The following is a 12,472-nucleotide window of genomic DNA, read 5'->3' as shown; positions in this document are numbered from 1 at the left end:
ACACACAGACACACACACACACACACACACACACACACATACACATATACACATACAACAACTGATCAACATGATGGCAGCACAACGTACAGACCAGCAGACACACACGGACAGACCGACAGACATACACACTCGAACATACACACAGCAGTACCAATCAGACCCCTAGCCCGAACTATTCGACCCGACCTCCCAAGCAGTATGCGGAGAGGACAAATGGCAGGGAAGTATGTGTGTGTGTATGTATGTGTGTTGACAGACAGTCATACAACAATCATTTGTAGGGGTCGCATAATAAGCGCGCATGAGAAATAGCGCCTGGAAGGTTTTGTCAAATGACGAAAGTTACATGAAGAAGTTGGACCAAATTTGTGATATTTCCAGATATTCCCATGTGGAGTTTGCATAAATCGAGTAAGGTGGAAACTTCATTGGTGTAATGCTCAAATTCAAATTGCATTGATTGGAGATTTCAGGGCGGATGATTCCAAGGGAACGTCGATTTAGTTGGCCCCGCCTCACATAACAATTCTTACAGGGATCGTCTCACAAAATCATGCGAAATAGTGCCAAATATTAGCCTAGACTATTTTAGGCTATTCTCCCGTTACTAACCGTGCCATTTGACCCTAAGAATCTGACTTGATCTTTCGTTTAGGGAATGTCAGATTTTTGGCTCTAATTTCGTGTGTCTCATGAGCTATTAGAAGAGGTCAAAGCGGATGATTTCGGGGGAAATTCCACTTTTTGGCTGCTGTTTTTGATCTGGAAGAATCGGTGCGTACGTGCAGAGGGGAGTGGTCAATAATTTTATTCCCTCTTCCCTCCTTTCCGGTGAGATGGGAATATAGCCCGCGGCTGAGGACAAGGATCCTGCAGGATAATTACTGGAAGTTTTGAAGGCGTCTAATATAATAACATCGTTGGCATAAGTGCAACACGTTATTCCGGTTGTCCTTCCAGTAAACCGGGGATAAGATATTGTTGGTACTTGCTAACGCAACATCTCAAATGATAAGCAATAAACAGGAGATAATACAACTAATTCAAGTCTGAACTTACGACGTTTCTTCTGTCTCTCTTTCATATTCCTAAATTTCTCTTTCTAAGTTTGCTTAGAACTGTGCCTTATAGCTGATGGAATGTTTCTGAAAATTGATCTGTACTCCATCTCTAGCCAAGAAGTTATAAGGCCAAGAAATTGTAGGGGATGCCTCAGTGTTGGTGGAATGACGTATATTTGGCTCTATGAGTTATTTGTTTTAGTTATTTCATATTGAAGCTTTGGACTGGTTTATTCAGGAACGATGAATTTGAGGATGGAAATTTTTGATTTCTGGGCTTAAAATAATAAAAATGTCCCGAGATATAGTAGTAATGGAGAGTTCCGTGTTGCTGGTAGTTCCTCCAGCAGTTGTTATATCTTTGGCACGGTATTTTATCCGAGAATGAAATTTTGGGTATGAAAGATGAAATTCGAATTTGAAATTGATTTAAACTGCCAAATTTTGATGAGAATTGTTTAATTTGTTTTTGAATCATCTCTTATTTTTTTGCGAATTTGAATTTTACACTGAAATATATGAAATGACTTTGCACTTCAAGTCACATGTTTCTCTTTTATAACTGTGAGAAAGATAGGAAAGTACACCTTCATAATATGCACAAATAAATTTAAAAGTGCTACATCACTTGGGTGGTAGCGTTTCTTTTTTTTTTTTTTTTTTGTTAAACAATTCTTTGGACGATGTGTGTCCTAATTTGGTTAATCAACATGATTTAGGTATATAAATCGGAATTGATCGATCAACCAATCAGTCAATTGTGACCTTTATATAGGTGAATACAATGTTTAATCTAACAGTATTGTATAATATTGAACGGAATGATTTGTAACCATTTTTTTGCATAACTAATCTAGACGGAGCGCGATATTTTTTTGGAAAACTAAAGATTTTGGATGATAGATTTATTTTGCATTGTGTTTTCAAATAATGAATTTCCGTATCCCTTCTAGTATTCAAGCTTATTCCGATCCATTCCATTTCAAGCATTGACATGTTCAACCACATCGATGAACGGCGGAAATTTGAACAAACAAACACAGAACAGCAACGTCCATAGTACACATACAACATAAGGGGCGTTAATTGAAGCAACTTGAAATGTGATCGTATTATTTCCTATCTAAAAATAATATACTTAGTAGGTTTTTTTCTAAAACTTTTCCAAAAACTGACTAGTCATATCAATAGATGAGCAATCACTGAATCTCATCCGGACGACCAGGAGAGTGATGATGCACTTAGTAATGGACATCAAGAGGGATTTATGACGCTACCTGCTGTGCTGCTGACCGATTTGTTTTATCATTATTAGCTGCAGAAGACAAATGCATTTATCCCTCTGATTTGCGCGCTTTTTGAAATGGGAAGTGAAACAAAGCAAATTGCATTGTCCATCAATAAATGGTAGTTGCACGGAATCGAACATTCTAATGGCTATCCTTGCTATGACCTTGATAACTTCCAGCAGATCACCATCATTCGGAAACTTTTTCCCGAAATTGACTTTAACAATTGAATAAATAATACTTTTTCGATGCTTCCCAAATTTTAATTCCTTAATATTTACTTTTCGGAAAGACAGCACTATATATTTCTCTACTATCATAAGATTGTTATATCTCAAGCCTTTAATCTCCTCTGTAATCTGCACAATCAATTCCTACCAGATCCCGGAAGAATCAGGGAGAATTTAAGCCTTATTTTTCAGAAAAAGTCTCTTTAATGTTCCAAAATTTTCGAATTCAACAAAAAAAAAGTCTTTTAAAAATTGGATTTGTTACAAATACAAATGTATGATTCGATAAAATAAAACAGGTTTATGGCTTCCTTTTCCAATTTCTTCAATTCCCTTACTGTTCTACTACTACTGCCTAAACCAATGTTATTCAATTTGTTAAATGATGGGAATTTTTTCTATTGAAAAAGAATCTAAGTATTTTCATAGTATCTTTCGGGAATTCAAATTGCTAATTCTACTTTTTTCCTGAAGTTCAACGGAACATTACTCACTTTACTCAGACATTTTGTTAAAACGCAAATGATTCTGATTCCGTCAGATGCTTAATACTTCTTTCTTATCTCCTCTTACAGTTTGTCACCCATTAGTTTTTACCTGCTCGATGCTTCTTTCATCTTCGAAACTGAGTACAGGAAATAAAAATGAAAACAAAAATAATGCAATGATTACATCCATCTTCACTCATACGTTTATTAACGAACAAATCATTGAAAGCATCATCGTTAATTCTTGCTTCCTTACTGCTATATATTTTTTAATTTGTTTTTTAAATTTGTTTTTAAAATTTATTTTTTCTCAAGGTTTGAAATTATGGACGATGATTTGAGCGAAATGTCTTGAGGTGTTTTTTTTCTTCCAAAACTATTTTAGCAAAAGTTTTTCTATCTAATCAAAAAACTCCAAATTTCGGCAAAAAAGTTTTTTCTTTTCCAAACCGTGAGAAGAATCAAACTTTGAAAAAGTTTGATATCAACAGACCGACTGACTTCCTGTATAAGTTTGGAATGAGTTCGGATGAGATACAAGCATAACTTCCGGTTAATATTACTATAGATGGATATCAAGTTTACCTACTAAAGTGAAACTCAGCTGTAATCTTCAGCAACACTTCAAATAAATTCCATTGAAAGAAATATCTGAAATCTATCTTCACTTATCAATCTGTTATCAGTGGTATCAGTCTGTTTATAGTATTACTATGATATAACAAACTATCTTCATTCATTTGGAAACTCCTCATTCCTCAAAGGTTCCACACAAATTTATTGCGAAATAACCTTCCAGAGATATGCGCGACGACTCTTTACGTTTACCTATGTAGATATTGATATTGTCATTTGTTTTTCTTCCCCCTACCCCCATTATTTGCCTCTAAATACATAAAAAGGCTGTGCTAAAAACAACTCTATCATATTCAATTGTGCAATCCTTTGAAAGTAAGCATTTTCAAACTTCCCCCACAAAAAGAAATTTTGGATTTCATCACTCTCTCCTAACCACCGCATATATGCACACATACACACATGAATAAATTAATTAATCAATTAAACAAATAAATGAATAAAAATAAATAAATAGAACTACCTTCATTTCCCTCCTCTGAATGGAACGAAATCCAAATGGAAACTGCCGTCAAGGACTTTAATTGCGAGGAATTGCGAAATGAACGAACTGCATCCAGATGAATCAAGAAATGATGGCACTCCACTCTCTTCATACATCCCCTAAGTGTAATCCTCCAAGATGACTTCTGACCTTCATGTAATCCTCTAAGATACAAATAAATAAATGAGTAAATAAAACCACATCTTCAGTCCGAAATTTTTTGATACAACTGATCTAAAAGCTTTGATCCGAAGTTGGTCGAATATTATTGATATTCTCAGTCAACATTTAGCCCGTTGTATGTAACGGCAAATTTGTACATAATGGGAAAAATTATGCGAAAACAAATTGGGAAATATTTATGTGTAACTCATACCTTGATGTCATTAAAAAATAAATTTATATTTATATAAGCAGTAAAGGCAACTATACATATAAGCGTATATTACACTTCAAATCCAATGAACCAGTAGTACAGAATAATTCTTTCTCTAAACTCTTTTCACATATTACGTGGGAAAAGAGGCCAGAAGTGGTGATGGAGTTGAGGACAGAAAGAAATTAACGGAAAAGCAAGGTTTTTTTGAGCGACGTATTTTTTAATTCTCAAGTATGCATTTTCTTCGATAAGAGTAATTTAAGGTCTACTGAAATAAATCCGCATGTTTTTGTCTAAATTTCTTAACTGAGCAACCTTCGAAAAGTTAACAGTGGGGATGGAAATGGAAATAGGTAACACATATTTCCTCGGACAGCCAACAAAAACTATTTAAAAACTCTTGTTAACTGACTACGCAAATCTTACAAAAAGTCTTAGTCCCAAATTCCGAATCAAATTAAAACTATTCCATAATTTGGTGCAAACCATGGTATTTTGAATAAAGCTCACAGTCCCACAAAAGTTACAGATGTCAAAAGACTCCTTTAGCTAATCAATATACATGTTCTTTGCCACATATATATCATATATCACGAAACGCACATCACATATAGTTACATGAAATCATTAGGAACTGTATAACGATGAAGAAATTTCTTACTTCGCCAAATTTTAATTTTACCGTCAGTCTTCCCAACTGACACTGCCATCGTACCATCAACTGGATTAAGTGCAACTGCTGCAGCTCCTCCGGCGTGTGGTAATTCTCCAATAACGCAGTGATATTCACGTGACCAAATCCTTCCACCGTCAACTGACGCACTGAAAAAGACATAACGGAAACATAACTATTTAAATAATTTTTTAATGAAAGTCAAACAGAATACTTTATGATAACTTTTCGGAAATATGAACTTGTGCTCCAGAAATTAAAGACAAGCCAAAACACATCAATATGCAGTAATGAATCGACTTCAAAATTTGAAAGGTTAACAACAAAAGTCGAAATGGTTCAACTACTAGCATCCGTTCAACTTTTCGGAAGTGTAACTGAATTCAAGAAGCAACATTCTCAAAATGAATGTCGAATAAGCGATTTTTTTAAAATCCATATAGACTCCACCTTGCAACATAATGTCCACCAACAGAACAACCAAACCGCTCAACACGTGTAGCAAAATGACCAATATAAGATTTTTCAATTATCATCGTGGATAGATTGACGACACAAATTTCGGCCTGAAGAATCATCTTTACTGTGGTAAAAATTGCTACCAACTAACAAAATTTCCCTTTTTCTTCATGTGATTTTTCCATTTATTGAAAAAATCTCGTTCTAAACTTCGTATCAATGCACATAACCATAATAGAAAATAAACAGTAAGAAAGATTGATGGATACAATGCCAGAAACTTCTATGATTGGAATCAAACCAACTTGTAAGGAACTCGTTATGACTCGAATATGTTAATGATTAGATTTTTAGACATCAGTTTCAGAAATTTAATAAATTAAGGAAATCCGAAAACTAACTTTACCTACTGCGATAAAGCAGGATGAAAACCTTACCAAATATGCAAACTGCGAACTACCACCATAATTATCATGTGTAACATTTACGTACAAATACCTGAAAAAGTACCATTAAAACGTGTAAAAGTAATCAAATGTTCAGAAGCAGAGAAGAGTGAGTTATTGCATTTATTCAATTATTTTAACGATTTAAATATATGCTGATATCAAACAGCGTATTTATTCATCAAGTAAGTGAACCAAAAACATGCGCAATGAAATATTGACAACTTATCACTCTACGTATCCTGCAAAACAATTTTGAACAGAAGTTTTAATTGCGGCATCATCGTAGTTTCTAGTTGGAAAAATAAAATCATAATTCATTTGATTTTATCTTCTTTTTGGATCTGAGAAAAAAAGAGGAAATTATCAGCCTTACCATTCATTTGTTTCGTTCTATTCGCTTAGAAAATGATGGGAGGAATTGAAAATAAAAAAAAATAGTTTATCAAAATAAATTTACTTTTGATCTAAGCTCAGTGTCATGCCCATAATGTAAGCTTTCATGTCAATAACATGGTCCGGAAAGTCAACCATGGACATTAATGCCGACAATTGTGCTTCTTCAAATCCTTGTTGTCGATGACGACGACCTGCTGATCTGGAACATAACATATTATATACTGAAATTCCATAGAAAATTTAATCCAGTGCAGAATAAAATGAATTCTATCATTATGCTTCCTAAAGTATGACTTTTCAGACTTGCCGTTTTTTTTGTGTCTACCTGTCGGACTACGATCTTCTTTGTTTCTGCATTGATTTAGGAAGTATATTCCTTCAAATCAGTTAAGAACTCATTCAGATTCAACTAAGGATTGGAATCACAATATAACTTTTTTGGCCACCTATAAATTCGCCCAAACAATCATTGCAAATTCTGGATCCCATAAAATATGTAGCTGGAAATCAAAACTAAAACTCCTCACAACAATCTTGAACTGATAAGACAAAAAAAAGAAAAAGAAAACGAAAAGATTAACCTCTCTCCTCGTTTTGGCCATGATTCCGTTTGTGGATTTATTTTTTCAGCTATCTAAAAAATTGCACAGGTTTTTATTCCAGTTTAACAATAGGTTTTTTGCCAGCTCTGTATGTTGCTCCACCTAATCTTAGCATGTAAACAAAAATAACTCACCATATTTCCATCAACTATTTTGAACGCGATAAAGTGCGGTGGTGAAAATTCACTGTCACCCGTTGCATAAATTAATAAGCGATGATCATTTTCATGGCAAAAACATGGACAACATGCGGTATACGTTACCAGTGAACTATCACCAACATTACCATCCTCATCCATCAAGTGCCAATTTTGGCAACTAAAACATTTCGTTCCCCAGGCAGAACTAATTTCTTCAATTCGCTTCTTCATTTCGTTTCTCCGTTCATTATCGCTTAATTCTCCACTCACCAGCTCATTCGCTTTTGAAGTTAATGTCTGAAAACGATTAAATCAGAATGACATAATCTATTCTCAAAAGACTTGTTAAATTTTAGATATCAAACACTAGAGGAAGATTTTTTATTAACAACACAATCTCACAAATAACTGCATGCTGGAAATGTTCCACCTTATGTTCAATTGCCGCTTCTTCTGCAAGGACTACAACGCCTCGGAGTCGAGAAGGAACAAATCGACTTAACTTGATCATCTGACAGTAAGTTCCACCTCGATTCAATATTCTAAATAAGAATAATTTGCAACAAATTAGAAATATTTCACCAATATTTAAAGAGCGTTTTACAAATAATGATAGCAACATATAAATGTACTAATTGGCCGAAGGGTACTTGATACACCAGAGGTTAAACTATTGATGAATAAATAAATCAAAACTAACTTATCCTATGCACAAATATCTTGAACTGTTAGTGAACAAAAGTTAAGTAACTGACGTAATGAGTTTCGTACAAACAATACTGCTCGACCACACTCGATATGGGATTGCGCTAATTTACGAAACGCAGTGCAATGATGCTTGGGCAGGCCCCGAAATTGCTTTCTACGACCCCGCAAAGTTTAAAAGCCAGTGTGTACTGGAAAGAAAAACTTTGCCCTCCCCTCCTCTCCCTTGCAAATACTTAAAAATACCTAAAAAATTTACGGATACCTAAAATTTTGCACGAAAAAAGTTACATACCAAATTGTAATGGCAAAATCACTTTTTTTTAACAAAAAGACATAAGAACATTTTTTTCTAAAAAAAAACTTTACCGGAAAACAGGACTCATAACTGATTCATTACCAACTGCATCCGGTGATAGCGATGAACAAATCCAAATTTGCGACACTGAAGTGCCCACAACAGAGCTGAAAAGAGATTCGGTTTTATTTTTTGCAGTCACAGAAATTGTTTTCCTAATTTACTACAACTGGTAATAATGCGGATAACATATTATTGCAGAGGCCTTCTGTTTACTAAGATTTCACTTTTGATTTAGTCCCAATAAGATGTTACCAATTTAAATCATTAAATGCAATGTTATAGATCTTAAGCTATTTCCTAGTAGCGTTAACTACAACACATTTATAGTACTAATTATAATCTGAAAAAAATAATCCAACAATAAACGTACTTCCGATTAAAGAAATATATATCACCACTGAATATGTACGAGCTATTATACCAGCAGGCACCCACCTCAGGAGGATTATTTAACACACGACATAAGTAGTGTATTGACGAGTTGTCCTCTGGAAAAAAAAAAAAAAAAGAAGAAACAGCTCGTCATCATTTGGTCAGCTTATCTGATCGTTAGAAAACATTACTATTCCCTTTCACTAACTCAATATGAACACCTGTAGTAAATGCACAGCATGAACTAATTCCGCGACCTATTCTGAAATAATTAACGGTCAAAAGAAAGGAATTTTGCTATAAATCATAGGTAAAAGGAGTGTTTGTTACACCCGACAGTATACTTCTAAAGAAGTTCGCAATGCCAAACGTCAACATATTCCACGTAACCTCCTCAATAACTAGTTATTTTAAAGTTTAAATTAAAAAACAGCGAACTTCAAAAACTTGGAAGAAATCAACACGAGTCCTACTTATTCTAAATAGAGATAAACAGACTTGCAATTACCAACAGGAAAAAGCAAACCATCGACAGAATATATTGCAATTTCACCAATTCCACCAAACTTCACACCAGCCACAAGAAGCCGTTTATTGTCTGCACTGAACTGAGAGCTTAAAGCACGTTCCCATCCAAGTGCGTCATCCATATATCTTTCATCCAACAAATATACCGGACTTGTTGCGGTCCATATCTGTAACATAATGATGAAGTGAAGGAGTGAAGTGATAAAAAATCAAAGGTTTTAACGGAAGCTTTAATAAATTAAAGTGATGAAAGATCGGCTGAAACAACTGCTGTTTATATATACTGATTTAATGATTTTGAAAGCTAAATGTGAAAGAGGCGGAAGATGTCGGTCGTTCAGTAAACTGTGCCTTCGAGTAAAGGCTGTACGCCCCATACGGCTAGCATTGTCGTTTCAAAACAGCACTCGAACTAATAACTGAATGATTCCATTCAAGGCTATCAGCGACTGTTCGGGTTCACTCAACCGATGTATGATAAATCCTCCAGGTTATTATGAAACTCCCAAGAATATATCAATTCTACGACTCTCTATCCAATTGTTATTACTTCGCTATTGTAATGTGAACCCTGTTTTCGCACTGTAAGAAAAGTACGATATACAGACAACAGGAACATACTTTAAAAGAGGCATCGTTAGCTGTTGTACAAAATAGCTGACCGTCATCGGAAAATGCAACATGTGACAAACCATCTGGACAGTCCCTTAAACTTTCCGTAAGAGTTATCGGAGGCTCAAATTTCAATAGCTTGTATTCATCGATCCAACGTTCACAAACCTGTAAAATACCGATGTTTTGGTAGTACCAACATATCCTCTCCACAACGAGACTCCATACTAGGTATAGCTCAGCATTTATCTCAAGCACCAAGAAAAATAGCTGATTCTGCTTATCACTTCTAAATAATTACTCGTAAGTTCGAAATTTACTTTTCTGTAAGTTTGACTGTTTTGCATAAAATCTTTGAGAAATAAATATTTCCATAATGAATCATCCTCCCCCACACGTCTCCAGTGATAATTGACGTTACCAAGGCGTGCCAATTCTTTCGCCTCTAAGTAAGACATTATCATCAACAACAGTTCGGTTGGCAAGTCGTCCCATCCTTCACTCATTTAATCGCTGAAAGCAGTCCTGCGATAAAGCATAATGCATAGAAATGTTGAAACAATATTAAGTTGGTGCAAAAATAATTCCATTTTCTTACTACCAAACTTCGCAGTTTGCTGTTCCATATTAGGATAAAGTTTTAAATGATATATTGCGGCTACATTATAAATAATTTCAATTTCGATGAAGCTACATTATGAATAATTTTAATTTCTGAACGCCTGATCACTCCTCGAGTTGAACGAATTTGGCTACGAAGTTTTGTATCGTCATCTATTCATCTCACTCTTCGCCAACTTATTGCCACTTCTTCAATCATCTCATCAAAATTTTCCGGAAATTTTTCATTCCGGAATCAACAGCATAAAAGAATGAAAAAATGTTACCCTTAGATCGGAGTACAGATTTTTATGCTGCAGAAATTAACACATTTAATTCATTATATTAATTGTTATAGTTGTTAATCTGACTACTAAAGATATATTTAAGCCTAATTACAACAAAGCACAACCGTAGTCTGGAAATACAATTACTTTTACACCCAGCTTAATATGTCAACAATTGGCATTAATAGTGGATTTTAAGATAATGATCCATAATCCAAAAATTCAAAGATGAAAAGAGACTGGATTGATAAGTATGTGAGTATAATCTGGAACTAAGTTTTTCTAATTTATAGAAACAAAAAAAAATAAAAGGAAAGGAACAAAAGTTAAAAAATGAAAATCGCAATGGCAGTATAGTTTGTTAAAAGATTTGAAACTTTAATTCAATACTTTAAATTGGCCATGCAAATGATAATTTTAACTAATGCATAAAAAGTTCGTTTAGTATGATTCTTTAAGAAAATTTTGATGATTCACTAAAATTAAAAGCTAATAGTACTCGGAAACACGATTGATGTCGGCCGTTTTGTTGACAAATAAAATAGAAATTGCCATTATCCATAAGAATGCAAAGATGAACTGAATGTGTCAAAAACATATCGTTGTTGTCATAAATTATGATCATAGCAGGTATTATCCAAAATCTACAAATGTTAAGAGTTATTAGGAAAAATGCCATGCTTGATTATTCAACAAGGTGATAGAGAGATAAGCCATGATACTGCTGAGATTATGTACATTCACTTTGCCACTTTACCTTTCTAGGCGAACTATGGCTAAATCCCATGGTTACAATAATCACACCATTTAATGGACATTTTCAGGGGTAAAATTAGTTTTGAAAGGTTAACAGAGAATTGATACGGGAGGTACATGCAGCAGGGTTAGGACAAAAGTCATAAACAGTCTGCATCACTCACTGAATGCAAGTGATATATTTAACCTTTTGGAGTGCTGTCACTTCTCTTACTAGTAAAGTCAATAAGTTATCAATTAATATTTCAGTTTTGGATGACCTTGAGAATTCTTGCAGATACCAAATAACCAATGATCATAAGAAATAATATTCGGAAAAAAAGACAAGGGAAGACCCACTTTATGAATTTTGCACAAAGTTTTTTAAGCTTCTTCTTCCCTAGTCAGTTTCAGCAAGATTCAAACATACACTCGTGTGTTAATTCTTCACACGCCTACCATATTACAAGAAGTACAATACACGTCAGAAAATTTACTGCGTATTTTACTCATTCACACTTCCAATGAGGAAACAATAATGACAAAAACTCTACAAGTAATGACATTGGGAATCAGCCATGATGCATAAATAGTGCAAAAAATTAGTTTTTCTGCTTTTATTGTTCATAACATAATGCTAAAAAAACCAACAATGATAAACTACAACAAAAAACAAGGAATAGTATTTTCTTTTTGTTTGGAAGACAAAAAATATTAATAATAATACCAAAAAGCCATAAAAAAACTAAACAAGAAACATATCATAACCAAAATCAAAGGCTTATCATAATAAACAACTATTGATCAAAAACGATGGTCTTAACGGCTTATTGACTAAGATTACTTGAGTACATTCCGGCAAGGTTTTCGATAATAAATGAACGAACGATTGCGTAACAGCTATCCAAATCTAGTAAATACTTGAAGTACATTCCGGTCAAGGTTTTCGATAATAAATTGAAACGTAACGATTTGCGTAACAG

At 34.2% G+C, this 12,472-nt stretch overlaps 1 protein-coding gene across 1 annotated transcript; it reads right to left on the bottom strand.

The window, feature by feature from the left end:
* Nucleotides 1-5,050: 5,050 nt before the first annotated feature.
* Nucleotides 5,051-11,406, bottom strand: LOAG_08499 (F-box domain-containing protein). The gene is made up of 13 exons (XM_020447717.1): nucleotides 11,254-11,406; nucleotides 10,188-10,380; nucleotides 9,877-10,035; nucleotides 9,254-9,422; nucleotides 8,726-8,843; nucleotides 8,364-8,459; nucleotides 7,720-7,831; nucleotides 7,284-7,586; nucleotides 7,129-7,181; nucleotides 6,609-6,746; nucleotides 6,140-6,200; nucleotides 5,694-5,809; nucleotides 5,051-5,392 (listed from the first exon to the last, which is right to left on the bottom strand). Exons 2-13 carry the CDS (start codon nucleotides 10,371-10,373, stop codon nucleotides 5,185-5,187), a joined length of 1,719 nt encoding a protein of 572 aa, XP_020302083.1. The 5' UTR covers nucleotides 10,374-10,380; nucleotides 11,254-11,406; the 3' UTR covers nucleotides 5,051-5,184.
* Nucleotides 11,407-12,472: the final 1,066 nt, after the last annotated feature.

Source organism: Loa loa (genome assembly GCF_000183805.2).
Source record: "Loa loa unplaced genomic scaffold supercont3.174, whole genome shotgun sequence".
NCBI classification, from domain to species: domain Eukaryota; kingdom Metazoa; phylum Nematoda; class Chromadorea; order Rhabditida; family Onchocercidae; genus Loa; species Loa loa.
The sequence above is the reverse complement of the archived record's forward strand: the minus strand, read 5'-3'. Positions and strand labels throughout refer to the sequence as shown.